The 18134-nt window shown below is 50.3% G+C and overlaps 5 protein-coding genes across 5 annotated transcripts; 4 read left to right on the top strand and 1 right to left on the bottom strand.

Annotated features, from left to right (window-relative positions):
* Nucleotides 1-1520: 1520 nt before the first annotated feature.
* On the bottom strand, nt 1521-1913 carry N7496_004909 (uncharacterized protein; the record flags this gene model as incomplete). Its single annotated transcript, XM_056697838.1, has 1 exon — nt 1521-1913. The coding sequence occupies one exon, from the start codon at nt 1911-1913 to the stop codon at nt 1521-1523; it is 393 nt and encodes a 130-aa protein (XP_056556363.1).
* A 1215-nt stretch (nt 1914-3128) lies between these two features.
* Nucleotides 3129-4927, top strand: N7496_004910 (uncharacterized protein; the record flags this gene model as incomplete). Its single annotated transcript, XM_056697839.1, has 2 exons — nt 3129-3386; nt 3443-4927. The coding sequence occupies 2 exons, from the start codon at nt 3129-3131 to the stop codon at nt 4925-4927; spliced, it is 1743 nt and encodes a 580-aa protein (XP_056556364.1).
* Nucleotides 4928-7065: 2138 nt separating this feature from the next.
* N7496_004911 (putative MFS transporter) lies at nt 7066-9388 on the top strand (the record flags this gene model as incomplete). The annotated part of the gene is made up of 3 exons (XM_056697840.1): nt 7066-7231; nt 7315-9144; nt 9201-9388. The coding sequence occupies 3 exons, from the start codon at nt 7066-7068 to the stop codon at nt 9386-9388; spliced, it is 2184 nt and encodes a 727-aa protein (XP_056556365.1).
* An 839-nt stretch (nt 9389-10227) lies between these two features.
* N7496_004912 (putative MFS transporter) lies at nt 10228-12147 on the top strand (the record flags this gene model as incomplete). The annotated part of the gene is made up of 7 exons (XM_056697841.1): nt 10228-10579; nt 10632-10849; nt 10907-10951; nt 11010-11352; nt 11408-11470; nt 11531-11735; nt 11796-12147. 7 exons carry the CDS (start codon nt 10228-10230, stop codon nt 12145-12147), a joined length of 1578 nt encoding a protein of 525 aa, XP_056556366.1.
* Nucleotides 12148-13635: 1488 nt separating this feature from the next.
* Nucleotides 13636-17589, top strand: N7496_004913 (uncharacterized protein; the record flags this gene model as incomplete). Its single annotated transcript, XM_056697842.1, has 3 exons — nt 13636-14103; nt 14209-15563; nt 15624-17589. 3 exons carry the CDS (start codon nt 13636-13638, stop codon nt 17587-17589), a joined length of 3789 nt encoding a protein of 1262 aa, XP_056556367.1.
* Nucleotides 17590-18134: the final 545 nt, after the last annotated feature.

The raw sequence follows: 18134 nt of genomic DNA on the forward strand, positions 1-18134 counted from the left end.
CCAGATTAGGCGCTCCACGATTGCCTGCCACTGGCGAGAGACGGTTGCGTATGGGGCTAGCTTAGCACACTCATCGTTCCTAAACACACTTCGTTTTTTCTTCGGGGGTGGGATATCTCTTATGATGGTGAGGATAATATAAATCACGTCTGATGGGAGTGATAACATCTTGTTTGCAAAACGTCCAAGCGATAGGGACTCTGCGTACTAAGCAGGCAATCACAATCCTAGAGCACCTAATCAGCTTATTGGGAGAGCCTTACTTGTGATAGAGCTCGGGAACGAATGAAAGTCGAAGTATTTGACACAAGCAATGAGGAAAGAAGAACATCTTTGCATACCGTGGTGAGCTCTTTACTGCATACGAACAGCCTTTGTATTATGACTGGCGAGCGACAAGGGCTGCTGGAAGAAGGAAGGAAATAGTGGCTGGAGACTACTACGCAAAAGTTTTAACAACACCCCGAGGACCCACTTCCCTACCGCCCACGCTAGTATATACCGCTTTCCTAATAGGCGTACATAGTAAGAAACCACGCTAGGATATACGCAACGCGATATATCCCCCAAAGAGATCCTCAAAAAGGCAGAGCATAGTGTTATAAGTAATGCAGGAGGATACCTAGGGTTATGGGGTATTCACTAGACAAGACGCCTGGCTTCGATGGCTGTAGAATGATTGTCGTATGGCCTATTGCGTTACGTGCCTAGGAGTCCACTAATTGTATATTGTTCGCTAGTAAATCTGGTTCTGCTTATTTTATCTGTAATCTCGGTGCGCGTAAAATAGTAGCCATTTCCTACGTCGTGCTAAGTATCTTAGCGTATAATCGGGTATTATTTATGACGGTTAGTCGCAGGCCGTTTCTGGCTCCAGTTCCGAAATGCTTTCCTCGGAGCTTCTACATTGCATAAACCTGATCGGATCCATAGGCGAGCTCATTCCAGTTATTGATGACATACTCTCTTGCATATCTCTTATCACCATGCCGGTAGGAGATCTAGCTCCACGATCCATGCTGGTTGTATTGGTAGAGCTTCCTCCCCTTTGATTGCAGCATTCACAAAAAGGGTCTGCGAGCCCATATTGAGCGGGCTTGGATCAGAACAACAATGGCTGGTGGAGAAAGCCCCCGCAGGAAACTGGGCTACCTTTTTCCGCATTGTAGATAATTTTTCTATTGTTATAGATTTCTCGTTGTCGATATCAGTTAAATGCGAAGGCTTCGCACTCGGTTTCTGGCGCCAAGTGATGAGCTTGGCTCCCCAGCCTTCATGGATGTGACCAAAGCAGTGCATACGAGGCCGAGCTCGGGCTATCGCTTCGAAAAGTAAAGGGCACCCTGCTCGCTCAGCAGAGTGAGTCATATCCATTACACCTTTCGGGGGACCATGGGTAATAGCAACATCGACATTATGAATTGAAAAATCGTGGCCTTGATCAGGGTGGTATTGGAATCCCCAATCACCTAGCGAGGGCGTATATGGGCTAGCATAGACTCTTAACATTGCGCCATTCCTTAATCGAAATTCGTGAGTCCCTTCGTCAAGGAAAGTAATTCCAACTCCTCGGTCAAATAGTTTCTCGCCTCGCCTTTATAGCCATACGTCTGTTGGACCAGGGTAGGATCCAAAGGTGGTTTAACGTCAGCCACTTTCCTTTGGAAGGCAGGGATATCCATGGTGAAGTCGTGGTTTCCAGCTATTGCAATTTCGAGCGGTGCGTTGATAGTATGGAGGAGTCGAATAGAAGCTTTGTATTCCTCAAGCTTGGACTCTGTGGTCAGGTCTCCAGAGTGGATGACGACGTCTACCTGATGGTCCGGGGTGGTATCCTTTGCAAGCGTCTCGAGGCCATGTGTGTCGGAAATCACGAAAAACCGTGTTTTAACAGGGCGCTGGCGATCTGCCATCGTGAAGTAAAATATTGGATAAGTTAAGCGACGTGAAGAAATTTAGGGTATTCAGGAACAGGAACCACTTCTGGTAAGTCACTTTCGAACTTGAATGCTATAGCGGCAGCAAGGAGCGCGAACTAGCGTGTGAAGAGATGAATGGTAAAGAGCGTGTATTGTGAAGGAAGCTACTCCGTTCATACCTGCTACTAGCTAATCTAACTAAGGTAACTTCCGTAGTAGGTAGTTACCTAACCTTAGAGATCCATGACAGGACGGGATGACTCAGACAGCACTCACTTGCAACATTGAAGTCTAAAGAACTGGCCATTACATGATGCAGCATCATCACTCCGTTAAGGGACTAGTACTAGGTATCTTCCCCCAAAGAGAGATACTTACTATGGATATGTAGGAGGTGCCACCAACAGGTCAGCCCATGACAAATTAGAAAACAAATAAAATATCTGAGTAGTGACCGAAATAAAAGATAGTAGTATTAGAACTCAGTGGGTGAGAATAGACATGAGAAAGAGTGAAAGCTTTTTATTTTATTACTCAAGTACATCGGAGTGCCTTGTCTATTCTTTCCCTATTAAAATCTACGAATGCATGTCAGATCTGATTGTAAGGAACACTATTTTAGTATACATTGTCTGAAGCACTGCCCTTCTTTCTCTCCTCCTCCTCCTCTCTCCTCATATGTTAAATTTATCAACAGAGAATGCTCCGCCCCCACTCAAGGCAGACCAGCAGTAATGGACAGTAGTGGACCTTTGCGCTGATCAGGCCTCCCGTCAGCCACCATGATGGTTTTCAGGGTCTGATCAACCGTCGTCATCGATATCATCATGGACAAACGATATAGAATATTCGCCTTCATATTTATGCTACGTCGAGAAATATAGTTAGGTTCAATGGCATGTACTCTTTAAAGTACAAGAACAAACGTCACTGACACCTTTTTATGACCTGTGTTGGAGTGATATGCCCAGCCAAGGGATGCCAAGACAATAACAAGATAAATCTTGGAAAGATCTACAGGTGGCTCCAATCACAACAAACAGCGCCCCGTATCCCCAAATATGGAATGGAAAACGTGTTGGGAGAATTGGTGAGATGAATCACGTAGAGCTGCTGATCTTGGTTATAATAAATATTGTTTCCCCCTTCTCAATTGACATCCACTTCATCGACGATCTAGTGACTTGGAGCAACCTCCATTGTTACAACATGTATCGTGTACAGAAAAGCCTAGCTTTATTACTGAGCTTGGCAACAGCAATCGGCGGTTCCGTTGTTCACGATGATGACTCTTTCCAGCCGGATCATATCCTCCGAGTAACTGCCCAGAACTACACGGAAGCATGCAACACTAGATATTCAGTCCTTGTCAACGGAACCTCCCCCGGGCCCGAATTGCGTTTGAAGGAGGGCCAAGTGAGTTGGATTCGTGTCTATAATGACATGAAGGATGACAACACCACAATAGTAAATTAGCAAAAAAAATGATCGATTGAAAACTTCTCACTGATAGCAATTGATAGCACTGGCACGGCCTTACCGCGTTTACTGCCCCTTTCTCTGATGGTACCCCAGCGGCTAGCCAATGGCCGATTCCTGCGGGCCACTTTTTCGACTACGAAGTCAAACCCGAAATTGGTACAGCAGGGACCTACTTCTACCATTCCCATGTCGGCTTCCAGGCGGTCACTGCAAAGGGCCCCCTGATTGTGGATTCGAAGGATGACCCACCGTTTCATTACCATGAAGAGCGTACGATTATACTATCTGACTTCTTCAACGAGACTGACAAAAAGATTATCGATGGATTGACTTCCACTAACTTCACATGGAGTGGAGAGACCGGCGCCATCCTTGTAAATGGAAAAAGCCGCCAGGCAACCAACAGCACAGGCTCATGCCAGTTGGCCTCGATCTGCATTGAACCGGGCTTGTCATATCGCTTAAGGTTTATCGGGGCTACTGCTCTGTCATTCGTTTCGCTTTCCATCGAGAGTCACGACGTGTCGATTATCGAAGCAGACGGGCATTATACCAAACCGCTCAACACCAGTTTCTTGCAGATCGGCAGTGGCCAGAGATACAGCGTACTCCTCAAGGCCAAGTCGGAGGCGGCGTTGAAGAAAGCTGGGAAACGGCAATTCTACATCCAAATCACCACACTAGAGAGACCTAAGACCCTGACAAACTATGCCGTTTTGCATTATTCAGGCGGGACACCGGCAGATCTAACGACTGTTCCTTCGTCCCCGCCCCTTCCTACAGCGAAGACAGTCCAAGGGTGGCTTGATTACAAGCTAGAATCTCTGCACCCAGACCACGCCTTTCCTACTCTGAATGAAGTGACCCGCAGAATAATAATCGACGTGCACCAGAATGTTAGTGACCATGTTATTTGGCTGCAGAATGGATATGACTGGGTCCAAAGCTTCCCACAGTCGCCATACCTGGTTGATATCTACACGGGGAAGCTTAATACGGATGAAGTATACCAAAGAGCAATTAGCCGGGGCCATGGATTCGACAATATTACACGGACATTCCCTGCTCAGATAGGAGAAGTCCTTGAAATCGTCTGGCAAAACCAAGGAACATTCACGAACGGAGGTCTAGATGCTCATCCATTCCATGCGCACGGCAGACACTTCTACGACATCGGTGGAGGAGATGGAGAATACAACGCTACCGCAAACGAAGAGCGATTAAAGTCTTCTCGCCCTATGCAACGCGATACTTCCATGCTATACCGGTACCGCGAGAAAACGAAGCCTCTCGCGCCTTCTGGGTGGCGCGCCTGGCGGGTTAGAGTGACTGATGCCGGCGTGTGGATGTTCCATTGCCATGTCCTTCAACATATGGTCATGGGCATGCAGACTGTTTTTATATTTGGGGATCGAAATGACGTTATTGCTCAATCTGATCCTGTTGATGCTGGGTATTTGACATACGGTGGCTCGGCATATGGGAACACAACGCATTCTCCTGTCGTGCGGCATTATTTTGGTTGAAGAACTTGGATGTATATACATGAATAGCATAGGGCCTGGAAATTAATTTAGAAGGAACGTATACTATTTTATCACACGGCTCTGGAACGCTTCTAAGTCGTACATATCGGACAACGTCAAAATCCACTGCTTCACTAGGAACTCCTTTTTCGCGTCGTTGCTACTCGAGTCAGCCTATTAGGCTACAGTGACTGGCTAGTTAGGATTTCTGGTTGGAGAGGTCTCCCGTTGTGATTATGAGGACCGAGAACCAAGGTTGTCTTTTTAGGGGGTTTTTGGATAGGATAATAGGGTTCCGAGAGGAGCTGGTCATGTTTCAAATCAAAGCTTAATGCATGAGGTATATACTAAAGCCGGTAGTTCGCCGATCGGTATCCTTGCCCAACGGCGGCAACAGCGGCGGCTCTTCCTCGACCCTTGTACGGGCTTGCAACCCAATCTCAGAATTTGATCGAGGGCGTTGAGTAGTTACACCGCGGGGGGAGGGGGAGTATCATGTGATATTGAATTAGTATCAAGGTTGTTCACAGCCCCAGGAGTTGTAGCGCTGGCAGGCTTGAACTCAACTGTGACCGTTGTTCGGTATAGCACATATCTACGGAGTTGCGCGGGTAGATCTACACAGAAATAAGAACCAAAGGTGACGCCATAAACCGGGTTCAAGCACATGGCGCGGAGCAATAGCCAACAATCTCCGATGCTAGTGGATCTTTAGTTTTGACCGCGACCGCTCCCCGCGACGGGAGAATGCATGATGACGGCAACCTGCACCGGACGAGTCAGCTGAGAGGACTCGAAAGCAATCATCTGAACAGCATCAGACAGCTCAAAGCCCGACAATCAAGCCCGGTGAGACCACAGTACGAAGACCAAGCACGGCCATGGCGTCGCGAGGCGGTTCCGACATTCGAGTGTGTACCCAACCGGAATCTGGGGATGGCATAATTATGGCTTGGCTTGTCGTTTCAGGAATGGGCCGAGTGCAGATGATGAGGCCCCGCTGGAGCTTTCTTTTGCTGGGCAGTGCTGAGGGGTGAGTATTGAGTAGATCTTGGGGCCATTTGGGATGTGCGATCGCCCGTTATCTTGCGTCTGTTGCGCAAATAACATGGATCGCCGCGTGAACACTTTCTCGTGACTGGACCAGTAAGACATACACCGACGCCATTGTGCTTGGAGAGGGTCGGGTTGGCTGAAAACGTGCACAAGCAGCATAACCATCGGACTCCGAGAGTGTGGATCGGTGGAGATGCGACCGGTCAAACCGTGTAATCTGGGGGCTGTGGCTTAGGATGGGAGGGGAAGGAGGATAGGAGAGGCAAGAGTTGAAGAGACAGATATTCTTCCCATTGATAGAAGAATAGCCATAGAATTGATAGAGAGAGAGAGAGATCTTGCGTGAACCAGAATTGTCGAACTTCCTGCAGGGATTCTCCGCGACCGTTGAAGAGACGAAAGGGGAAAGGAATGAGTTGATTTGCGAGGCTCACCGCCTATTGGATCCCCGCAGCCACATGGAGACGATCCGCGACTTTCTTTTTTGGTTTCGCCCGTGACTTTTGGAACGTCTCATCCTTATTGATGACTTCCCTCCTTTCTTTCCTCATATAAACACCGCCGTGGCTGTTTGCCCCCTTTTTCTTTTCCCTTGACTTAGTCCCCACACGAGCTATGCCTGCGACGGGTGCCAGTCAGTTGCCATTGCTTGGGTTCTACCGCATGCGCTGATTTGCCCCCCCCCCCCCCTTCCCCCCCCTTCAGACACAACCCTGCCCCTTACCTGGTCAGCTTATTGAAGAGAATCCGAGATCCCGAAATTACGGGCCTCGATTTGAATTTTGGGCGGCATTCCCTTTGCATTCTGGTGGTTCCTTTCGGAGCTTATCGAGGATTATCTGTGTGGTTTGGATCCGTGCATTAGCTGGCGTTGATTGGGGATAGACGTGAGTTTTGTCCTTATAACAGCTTCTGTCCTTTTGTGATAGAGCTCAGATGAACAGTCCAGATATGAGAATAAACTCGGACTAATCATGTTCTTATCACAGTTGCGCACCTACTTTCATCACTACATACATCGCATACACTTGTTCTGGGGGTCTTCGGAAATGGAGTCCTCGGAGGAATCGATGCCTTCTACCATGGCTGAAAACAAAGGAAGGAATCCGGTGCCCCGAGAAAGCGCCCCTCGATGGAGACGTTTCTTTGGCGGAAGATCCAATGACGATGACGACAATGAGGAAGAAACCTACCGAGCAAGGTCGACTTTGGGAATTCTAAGTGATAAACAGACGGACGAAGTACCTGGTAAGCAAAAGTCTATCAGTGGATCATCTCTAAATCCAGCCCGAGGAATCATTGCTGACCTTTGACCCTTTATCACAACATAGGAACGATTCTTCTGCTGTCTTCTAATCGCAATGAGCCTCTGGGAATGAGGCATCAGCCCCGACGAACATCAACCTCATCAATTCACTCCTCCGCTCCCCCTTCCCGATCTTCCTCTCGGTCTGTCGCTCCCCAGAAGAAACGAACGGCAGATGGACAGATAGTCCTTGAACCACAGCCGGACGACTCGGTGAACGACCCGCTCAATTGGCCTGTGTGGCAGCGAGACGCGGCACTGTTCTCCTTGGGCTTTTATTGTTTGATGGGAGGAGGTATGACCACGATCCTGGCGGCTGGTTTCGACGACGTGGCCAAATCCTACGATGTGACCAAGCAGAAGGTGGCATACACTACCGGTCTGTATATGATGGGTCTTGGCATTGGATCCGTCATCATGTCCCCAACGGCCATTCTGTTCGGCAAGCGGCCCGTCTATCTGTTGGGCGCCGTTCTTTTCATTGTGTCTGGCGTCTGGTGTGCCCTTTCACCCAATTATCCAAGCCTGGTCGTGGCTCGTATCTTCCAAGGAATCGCCGTCAGTCCGGTGGAGTGTCTTCCTTCTGCCACGATTGCAGAGATCTATTTCCTGCACGAGCGTGCATACCGGGTTGGTGTCTATACCCTTTTGCTCCTCGGTGGAAAGAACTTGGTTCCATTAGCTAGCGCCGCCGTGATTGGCAGTTTAGGCTGGCGCTGGGTATTCTGGATTGTTTCGATGATTGTCGGTGCATGTTTCTTCCTGTTGTTTTTCTTTGTCCCAGAAACTTTCTGGGATCGCACCCCTCGGCCACGCAAGCACCACAAGCGCCCTCACATGGGTAGAACCGTGTCTGGCCTTGTCTCACATGGTTTCCGTGGTCGTCGCCCACATCTTGAGCTTCCCAATGAGTCTACCGAGGCCAAGGTGGAACCTGCGGCTGATGTGCCACCAACTCCAAGAAAGGAGAAGCATGCTCATTTCACCTTTACGGACGAAGCAGGTAACGAGAAGGAGGCCCATCAACCGATGGAAGACCCTACAATCCCCGGAAATGTTTTAGGTCCCGTCGTCGATGACAATATTGTTACCGAACCATCTACCCGAGCCGCCGAGCGGAGCGATGGTTTTCTTCAGCCACCTGCCTCAGCGTTCGTGGCACCCCAAAGCCCAGGGGAGATCGAAGCTGCATGGCGAGCGGCCCCGTCACCTTCACGTAGCGAATCTCACTCACCGGGGATGCAACTGCCGGCCACCCAGCAGTATACCAACAGGCTTCGCGATCGCCCTAAGATTCCCTATTCCCAATTGCTGAACGTGTGGAATGGCCGTATTGCCCAGGATAAGTGGGTCAAGGTTGCTATGCGACCTTTCATCCTATTCGCTTATCCCGCCGTGCTCTGGTCATCCGTCGTGTATGCTTTGTCAGTCGGCTGGTTGATTGTGCTTTCCGAGTCCGTTGCAGTGATCTACGAAAGCTCCGACCACTACGGTTTCACCGCACTTCAGACTGGTTTGATCTATATCTCGCCGTTTATTGGTGGCCTGCTCGGCACGGCCGTGGCAGGCAAGGTGTCGGATATCGTCGTGCGATTCATGACACGCCGTAATGGCGGTATCTACGAGCCCGAGTTCCGTTTGATCATGGCAATTCCTATCGCGCTCTCTACGACTATCGGATTGATGGGCTTTGGCTGGAGTGCACAGCTAATGGATGCATGGATCGTGCCTACGATCTTCTTTGGACTCATTTCGTTTGGTTGCTGTCTAGGCAGTACTACCGCCATCACATTCTGTGTCGACAGCTATCGCCAGTATGCTGGAGAGGCTCTCGTTACTCTGAATTTCAGTAAGAGTATGTATCACCCCCCTCGGTTCCCTCCTCGGTGCCATTTCTAACATGTGTTTCAGATGTCCTCCACGGCCTTATCTTCTCCCTCTTCATCGTCAGTTGGCTCCAGTCCGATGGTTCACGGACTGTGTACCTGGCCATTGGTGGTATCCAGCTATTCTGTCTCTTGATGACAATCCCGATGTACATCTACGGCAAGCGGGCACGCATGTGGACTGTGCGCAAGAGGCTGATGGAACGTTTTTGATTTACATGGTTGATTTTCTTAAGATTTTTGGCATGAACCGCATTTATACAAGACCTATCATGAGGGATGATTAACAAATTTCCTACTATCCATTTCTTACCAACTACAGTATCTTGAATAACTGTAACTACTGCCAGCGAGGAATGTGGATGTCATTGACGCGCACCACTTTTGGAAAAGTTCAGAATCCCCCGGCGCTGTTTCAGTTGCTTGACCCGCATCTTCAGAGATATCAGATCGGATGCCTAAGCTGCCGCACGCGCATACTGTGCGGACTCTGCGGAGCCGCTATTGCCATGTGGCCTGCGCAGCTTAAATCCACTACTGAAAACATTTCGGACCTTGTAGACATTCTCGGCCACAGCCAAGACCGGGAATATTTTCGTAACGCGCGAGCAATCCCGTTATGTTCTCATGATAAGTTTTCTTGGCACGGCCCATGGATTTCTCCGACATTATACCGGTCCCTCCAACTAAGCCTAAGGTGCTAATCCTTGCGCAGATTAGGTTAATGCGCCGGCCCAACCATCTAATCAGATCGAAAACTCCGCTATGCCGAGACCGGTGAGCTGTGGGCGTTGGAGCTCTTACGTGTTTTATTGGAAGAGTGTGATGTCTTGCTCCAATTTAAGGTTGTCGGACGATGGCCGTTATCTGATCTTACGATCCACTTGAGCTATTTTCTCCCTTGCTGGAATTTTTCTTGGCTTGCGTTGGGGTCTTACTGGTAAGACTCTTGTATAAGTAGTGATGGCGGGCTGATTATTTTTGTCTTTGAACCCTCTGCTCCCTTTTTTTCTCCTGCCAATTTGTGGACAAGATTTTCACGGCTAGACGTGATGGCAGATAAAGAGATGGTTTCCAAGTCGGTGATGGATGTGGTGTCGACTCCTGCCGTGGATGAGGACCAGAATTCAGCGATTGTCTCGGATAAGGGGTCGGTCACTCAATCCGATGATGGCAAGAAGGCACCCCCGTTGGCGGCGAAGCTCTTTGCTGTACTGTTGATTTCTTGTATCAGCTTTGGATCGCATTGGAGTTCTGGCGTGACGGGCGCTATGAAGAGCACGATCAAGAAGCAGATGCATATTAACAATGTGCAATTCTCGCTTTTGGAAGCAAGCGAGGATTTCATGGCAACTGTTTTGCTGATTCCGAGTGGTTTGGTGACTGATAGGGTTGGTGGTGCTGGTAAGATTCACTTCCATGACCTCAGAAGTTCCAGGGCTAATCATGGTCGAAGAAATGATCGTGTATGGAAATATTGTGTATACGATCGGATCGATTCTTGTTGCTGCAGCCACGACTGTGCGCTCTTTTAATTTCATGATTGGAGGACGAGTGATTCTGGCGCTTGGAGATATCGCCACGCAGATCGCACAGTACAAGATGTTTTCATCCTGGTTCGCGCCTAGTAATGGGTTTGCGTCGACTCTTGGATTTGAATTGGCTATCGGAAAGGTCTGGTGACACATTGGCGATCTGGAATGCGAGGACCTCCGGCTGATATTTGATTAGATTGGCGGCTTTGTCGGTAAATCCACGGCCAACGTGATCGCAAAGGTGAGTTGATTGCATCTGCAACCCGAGAATCTCAAATCTCGAGGCTAATATGTTGTAGAAAACTGGAAACTTCGCTTGGGTCTTCTGGACTGCCGTGTTCATGAACCTGTTCACCAATGCCGCCACGGCCGTGTTCTGGTTCTTCAGTCGGTATTGCAACAAACATTATAATGGACGTCGCGACACTGCAACCAACGAGCAGTTGACCGAGAAAAACAAGAAGTTCGAGCTCCAGAAGGTCTTCCAGCTACCTTGGATGTTCTGGGCAGTGTTGGCTTTCTCGTTGTTCCAGACTAGCACTGCTTCGACTTTCAGTCAGAATGCGACTGAGTTGGCAGAGCAGCGATTTGACGTCGGCTCGATCCAAGCTGGATGGTACAGTTCTTTGTCTCAATATGCTGGTATGTCGGAACAGACTGTGATTGCAATCCGAGCCGAAACTAATTCATTATCCAGGGTTCTTCCTCGTTCCTTGTCTGGGTGTCTTTATTGATGTTCTCGGACACCGTGCTTCTGTCTGTAAGTGGACATGCATTTTCTCTGCTAAACCTTGCGACTAGACATACTGATTCGTATTAGTGTTTACCTGCGGATTGGGTATGTTTTTGAGTATGGTCCTGCTCAATTTCGCGCCGTCCAGAGCGGGCACTGGTGCATCCTTTGGTATATACGCGATCGCCGTGTCTATGGGCCCGACATCCATTATCGACAGTATCCGAACGACTCTTTGGCACCAGTCTGTCTTTGGATCTGCTTACTCGCTCAAGGTCACCATGAACAATGCGTAAGTCAGGTTCTAACGTCTGCTATCTGCGAGAAACCTCATCACTGACACATGGCGTAGCATGAACATTATCATTCGCATCATCACTGGCGCGTTGCAGGATGCAGATGACAACTCGTATCGTCGTGTGGTCCAGGTCTACCTCTTCCTCGCAGCCGCCTCCGTTGTCGTCGGCTCCGCAATTCTGATCGGCTCATTTTTGACGAACAACCTGGGCATGTTGCAATGGACGCGACACAAGCGCTTGACATCCGGTGCCGAGATCATTCAGGGTCTTAAGGAGCGCAGCCTCGTGGCGCATGCCCAGCGTACCCGGCGCGTGTCCGTCGGATGTTTCGGAGCCCTGCTGCTCTTGATACTTGGGGGTTGGGTGGCGTATATCTGGGGTGCCGTGACGGGACATAACTCGTAGTCAGGCGGCAAGTGTTGTCTCTGTATACAGCGGTCATTTGGCGGGCCTTCCGTCATTTGACGAATCCAAAAAAAGACTTTCAATGATGAACCACTAAGCGAAGCCCTAATGTTATATACTTTCATCATTCATGAGCCCTTTCCCCGTTCCATTATCCACAAGTGGGGAGGATCGCCTTTGCGTTCGTAGCTGCGGTACCTGTCCCGATGTATCCTAAAGTGGTGGATGTTGCCACCGCCACCGCGTCACGACTGACATGCGCCACAAGCGCCGTCCCGCGAATGGAAATCGACGTTGAAGCTGTGGGATGAAGCATCCTGACCTCTCAATGACGCCTATGACCTTTGAACTGGTCTGTCAGCGAGATGGAGAATCGTCATACTACTCTCGAAGCAGGCGGAAATAGTTCGAGTAGTGCATGAGCGCCTCTTTACCGCGTGGCTGGGATTTAGCCTTCACGCCTCTATCGAGGGGAAATATCAGCCACAACGCCCAGGTCGTTCATGACTGGATACACCATTTCAAGGAGGAGTCGATGTTGGTCCACCTCCAGTATCAAACTGGGAAAATGTGGAAAGTCGTGCCTGGGGGATCAGACCGATCGATGGCCTGAGGCCAAGATCTCCAATGTGATTCGCATTTGATTCTCATCGCCACTCCACCCCAACCCACGCTTCCCTGCTGTGCCTTCCACCTCGTCGTCCACTGCCAGTCCACTATCAATGCATCGCCATTCCACTGCCCCTTCACAGCTTCTACGCTCGGGCTATGGATCGCCTCCTCCCCCTCCAATGGCGCCGCGCGGCCAGGGTCCAACGCTGATGCTCCCACATATGCCCTTTCTGGGCAATCGATGCCCCGCTTCCAGGGCAGGGAGCCTCTAGCTGATGGGAGCGGTGGAGAAAGGATATACAACCGATCGAGTCACATTGCAAAGTGGCCCCCTCTCACAAATCATCTCATCTGGACTATTTCTCCCCTTGCTGGTCGCTGCCATGGTCAGTCCTGTCTCCACCTGACACTTCTTGAGATCCTGTTTGCCGCGTGCTTGTGGCCGAAACAACCCCCTTCTCTGGGTTTCCCTTGGTTCTAGTCTCTCAGCGCTGCCGCTGCTATTTATGAGAATCTCGTGTCACATGGTGCTGGTGGGGGTATATCGTCTGGGCTTGTCCACTTTTTTTTTCCTGTTCCAACAACTCCCTTTTTAGCATTCGATCGTCGTTGGCCACCGCTCAAGGGCTGGCCCATTCGTGCCCGGCGCACTTTGTCGGCTAACAAACTTTCCAACAGTCGCCCACGACGTTGCCTCGCGAATCTTCATCTTTGCTTTCAACCCAACACCTTCTTGTCGTTGCGACTTCGGCCTTGCGCACACACAAACGCGAATAATCGGAGTTGTGATAGCCCCCGCTCCTGTCCGGTACTCAGGGACCCCGGGTCCAAGGATGTGCAATTGTATCCTGACTTCTCCGGGGTTAACGGTACACCATGGAGCCCTCTAGGACACATCAGAGTGTTGCGCACAAAGCGGATCGCAGGGTGAGAGAACTTTACCGCTATTATCAGCCTGCTGGCCCCTCCGGCTTGATTCCCTCTTGGCTGCCCCCGGGTGAAGATTTACCGTCCTCTGGCTCTGCAGGGACCCCGAGCACCCCGGCTGCTGGCGATGGCTCGACACAAGGCAGCAGTAGTGCCACCTCGCGCCCATCCACTGCGGTAGGCCCAGAAGCGCTCGTGCTGGGTTCGACCAACAATACCTTGACTTCATTTGCGCAACTTGCGGCACTGCGTTTGAACGCAGAGCGCGCTTTTATTGTCGTTCTTGATCGAGACCGCCAGTATATTCTTGCGGAGGCTACGAAATCGGTCAATTTAAATGATAAAAATGTACATGACCACAAGGATAACCTTTGGATTGGATCAACCGGAAGTCGCAGGGCATGGAGCTTATGCCAGGTGAGTATCAGGGATTCGGTGATGCGCTGATCTTTCTAGAGCGCCCCCACCCTTCGGAAGCCCTTGAATTCCATTGACCGCTGACTTAACATTACAATTTTATAGGAAACTGCTGCTTTACCCCCATCTGATCGCGAAAACCCCCATTACGAACATCTTATAGTCAATAACCTGGCGGAACACGACCGTTATAGCCAGCTACCTTTTGTTGCAACCGACCCGAATTTTCGATTCTTCGCGGGAACGCCGTTGACGACGGACAATAACATCAATTTGGGATGCTTTTTCGTGATGGACAAAAATCCCCGAAATGGCTTGACATCGTTGGAAAAGGATACCCTCGGATCGCTGTCGACATTGGTGATGGATTATATGAAAATTTGTCGACAGGCGTCCGAAGGCCGACGAGCGGCACGCCTTTCCAAAGGGCTGAGCTTTTTCGTTGAAGGAAGCTCGAGCTTCATCGACAGTGTCGATTCATCCCGCGCAGATAGTTGTCCTCCGCATTCTGTAACGCCAGCGTCCACAAATAATCGTATCAGCATGTCCGGGGGATCTCGTGGGAGTCACAATTCTGACCGGCCTTCCCACGAGGTATCGCATAGCCCACCGAATGACCGATCTCTCAGCAGCGATGCCCGATCCATGAGTTCCGGTGTTTCGGGCGCGTCGTTCTCGAAAGAGAATACGGGAACTTCTGGCGCGGCTAGTTCGCTCCCGGAGTGGCTCACTAGCAGTAGCCGCAATCGACTGCCCCCTGACGATTCGCATGGTAATTCGTGGTGCTTCCGTCGTGCAGCGAACCTCCTTCGTGAAAGTCTCGATTTGGATAACGATGGTGGTGTTATCTTCTATGAAGCCACCAACAACAACTTCATGGATGGGGATGGTGGAAGTGACTGCTCTGGTAGTGATACGGGTGGCCCTGCAACGATTCTATCCATGTCTACCAACGAAGATCCTTTCTCGCCTCGAGCCGGATCGGCGGTTACGTCTCCAGCGGCAAATCTGGATCGGTCATTCCTTAGCTTGATCCTTCGGCGATATCCAAGAGGCAAGTTGTGGTCTTTCCATCGTGATGGCATGATCTCAACATCCGATGATGATGATCAGAAGCCTCGCGATGGGGGAACACCGTCTACCAATCGTTCGCCCCCTGGTGCTCCGGCTATCGATGTCACAAAGCCGCTGGGCAAGAAGAAGAAGGCTGTGGAGAATTCTTGGCTCAATCAGTACTTCCCGGGCGCTACGCAGATCATGTTTGTACCCCTGTGGAATGCAGTAAGCTCACAGTGGTTCGCTGGTTGCTTTTGCTATACGACTCTCGAAACCCAAGTGTTCTCTTCTTCCGTTGAGCTAAGCTCCGTCCTTGGCTTCGGCTCGTCGGTTATGGCTGAGTATAGCCGCGTGGAATCTCTTATTGCCGATCGACAGAAGGGTGACTTTATCGGCAGTATCTCGTAAGTTGACTTCTCTCCGTCATGCCCTTATTGTTGAATCTGTACTGAATTGTTTTCTAGTCACGAGCTCCGAAGTCCACTTCATGGTATCCTTGCGGCAGCTGAGTTCTTGAATGGCACCCATCTCAACGAATTCCAAGACTCTCTTCTCGAAACAGTCAATGCTTGTGGCAGAACACTCCTCGATACAATGAATCAAGTTCTGGATTTCAGCAAGGTAGTCTCTCTGGAGCGAACTTGGCGCTCTTTGAAACGGAGGAAGGAATCCCCCCTTGATTTCAAAGGGAACGACAAGCTCGCATCTCATCTGGACTCGTACGTGGATACGGATCTTGCCATCCTGGCCGAAGAAGTTGTGGAGGGAATCTGTCTCGGTCATGCATATGGTCAAAGCTCTACCGCGTCTGCCGACCTGCCAGTTCTACTCTCTCACAATATCACGAAACATGCGGGCGCTCGCAATAATGTTGACGTGTCGATTGATGTTCAACACCAGGACTGGGTATACCGCACTCAGCCAGGTGCTTTACGTCGAATCATCATGAATATATTCGGCAACGCGATGAAGTATACCGAAGAAGGCCGAGTCTGTCTGACCCTAGAGGCTGTCAGTCATTCCGAGGGTCGTTCCCGCCGACAGGGCCTAGAAGACATGGTCACTCTGACAGTGTCAGATACCGGAAGAGGCATTTCGGAGGAATTCCTGCGCGGCAAGCTGTACACGCCATTTGCCCAGGAAGATTCTCTTGCTGTCGGCACAGGGTTGGGCCTTTCTATTGTACGCAGCCTTGTCAGGGCGCTGAACGGCCACATCCGCATTCGCAGTCGCCCCGGTGAAGGTACAATTGTCCGCGTAACCTTACCCTTGGCACGACCGGTCGGTGAAGAGAGTCCACCAGTTGAGCCGCATACCTATAACGTCCAACAGCGCGAAATCCTGACCCAAACGCTTACGCTTCGGGAAGGTTACCCTGGGAAACGGGCTGCCATTTGGGGCATCGACCCTGAGAACCTCGACCAGAATGAAACGTCGGGTGGAATCACCAAGTATCTTACTGAATGGTTTGGTATTGAGGTCGTTGCCTGGCCTTGTTCGCTACCATTGGACATCTTGATCATACGAGAGATTGATCTCCAAGACTTGCGAAAAGTTGAGCTTTCTGCAACCCTTCCTTCTCTTCTGATCCTTTGCTCCAAACCCGTGGATTACAGCATGGCGCAGTCTGAGTGGTTGCCTCTTGCTTCCTCCGTGGACATCATCAGACGCCCGTGCGGTCCCCACAAACTGGCTCGCAGCGTCTTGAAGTGCCTGCGAAACTCTCGATCTGCGGTTGTCACGCCTGCGTGCGTGGCGAAAGATCCCATGGATTCTATGGATCTCGTCATTCGACCTCCACCAATGACTTCTAGCCTTCCCTCTCCGACCAGCCCCTGCCCTATTGACGACTCTCTCCCGGATATTGGGCCTGAGAAGACAATCGGTACTGGCCCGACATCTCTGGGCGAGCTTCCTCCTGACGCCCCGTCGGTCATTTCCGCACCACCAGAAGTTATCGCTGCCGCCCCTCTCCCTCGACCACTCGGCGAAGGGGCCATTGAGACAAAGCGCCCGACACAGGTCCTCGTGGTGGATGACAACCGCATCAATCTCAATCTTATGATGACGTTCATGAAGAAGCGTCATCTTTCCGAACTTGTTGCGGCAGAGAATGGCAAGCTAGCTGTGGAGGCAGTCGAGCGGATGTCGACTGGCTTTGATATCATTTTCATGGATATGTCGATGCCGGTTATGAACGGGTTTGAAGCAACCCGTGCAATCCGCGCACTGGAGCGAGAGAGCGATGGCCGCAGGCCGGCAATTATCATCGCTCTGACTGGACTGAGCAGTTCGCGCGATGAATCCGAGGCTTTGGCTTCCGGCGTGGATTTCTTCCTTACAAAACCAGTATCTTTCCGGAAGGTTTCCCGCCTTCTGGACGAATGGGAAAGGGATGGTCTTGAAAAGGAGCGGAAACAAGAAACATGAGACGTCTATCTGATTTGATGGGCTGCGCGTGTTCCTTCGTTTCGAGGCTAGATGTGTTTTGCTCACCGTCACTCGCTTCCCAGCCTACATTGCTCTTTTTCTAGCCTTCTCGCCCAGTGGTTTCTTTCTTTCTTTCCTTTTACCCTAGGACTACCTCTATGCGTCCACCTTTTTCGGGGCCACGTTCTTTCAGATTTGAGAACCGTCATTTGTGTTATTCGGCGATTAGCTTTGATCATGTTACTATAACGTCGTCAAAATAGTCGTCGCAGACAATGCCACGGATCTTGTCATCTTTTGAACTCCCCCCACTTCTAATTTGTTCCCCCCCCCAAATTTTTATGTTACTTTTCATGATTTGAAGCGTATGATACACGACTGGGCGCATTGCATCAAGGTCGGCAGCTGGGTATACGGAAAGCTCCGACCGGCGTTATTTTGATTTCACATTTTGATTTTCTTTTTCTTTCTGCCGGGGTATCTGCTATGGTATGGCGCTTGTATGTTACGGTCTTGTTGTCCCTCGAGTTTGTTGGTATTTTCGA

The sequence above is a fragment of the Penicillium cataractarum genome (genome assembly GCF_028827025.1).
Source record: "Penicillium cataractarum strain IBT 29864 chromosome Unknown utg000004l, whole genome shotgun sequence".
Classification (NCBI taxonomy): Eukaryota; Fungi; Ascomycota; class Eurotiomycetes; order Eurotiales; family Aspergillaceae; genus Penicillium; species Penicillium cataractarum.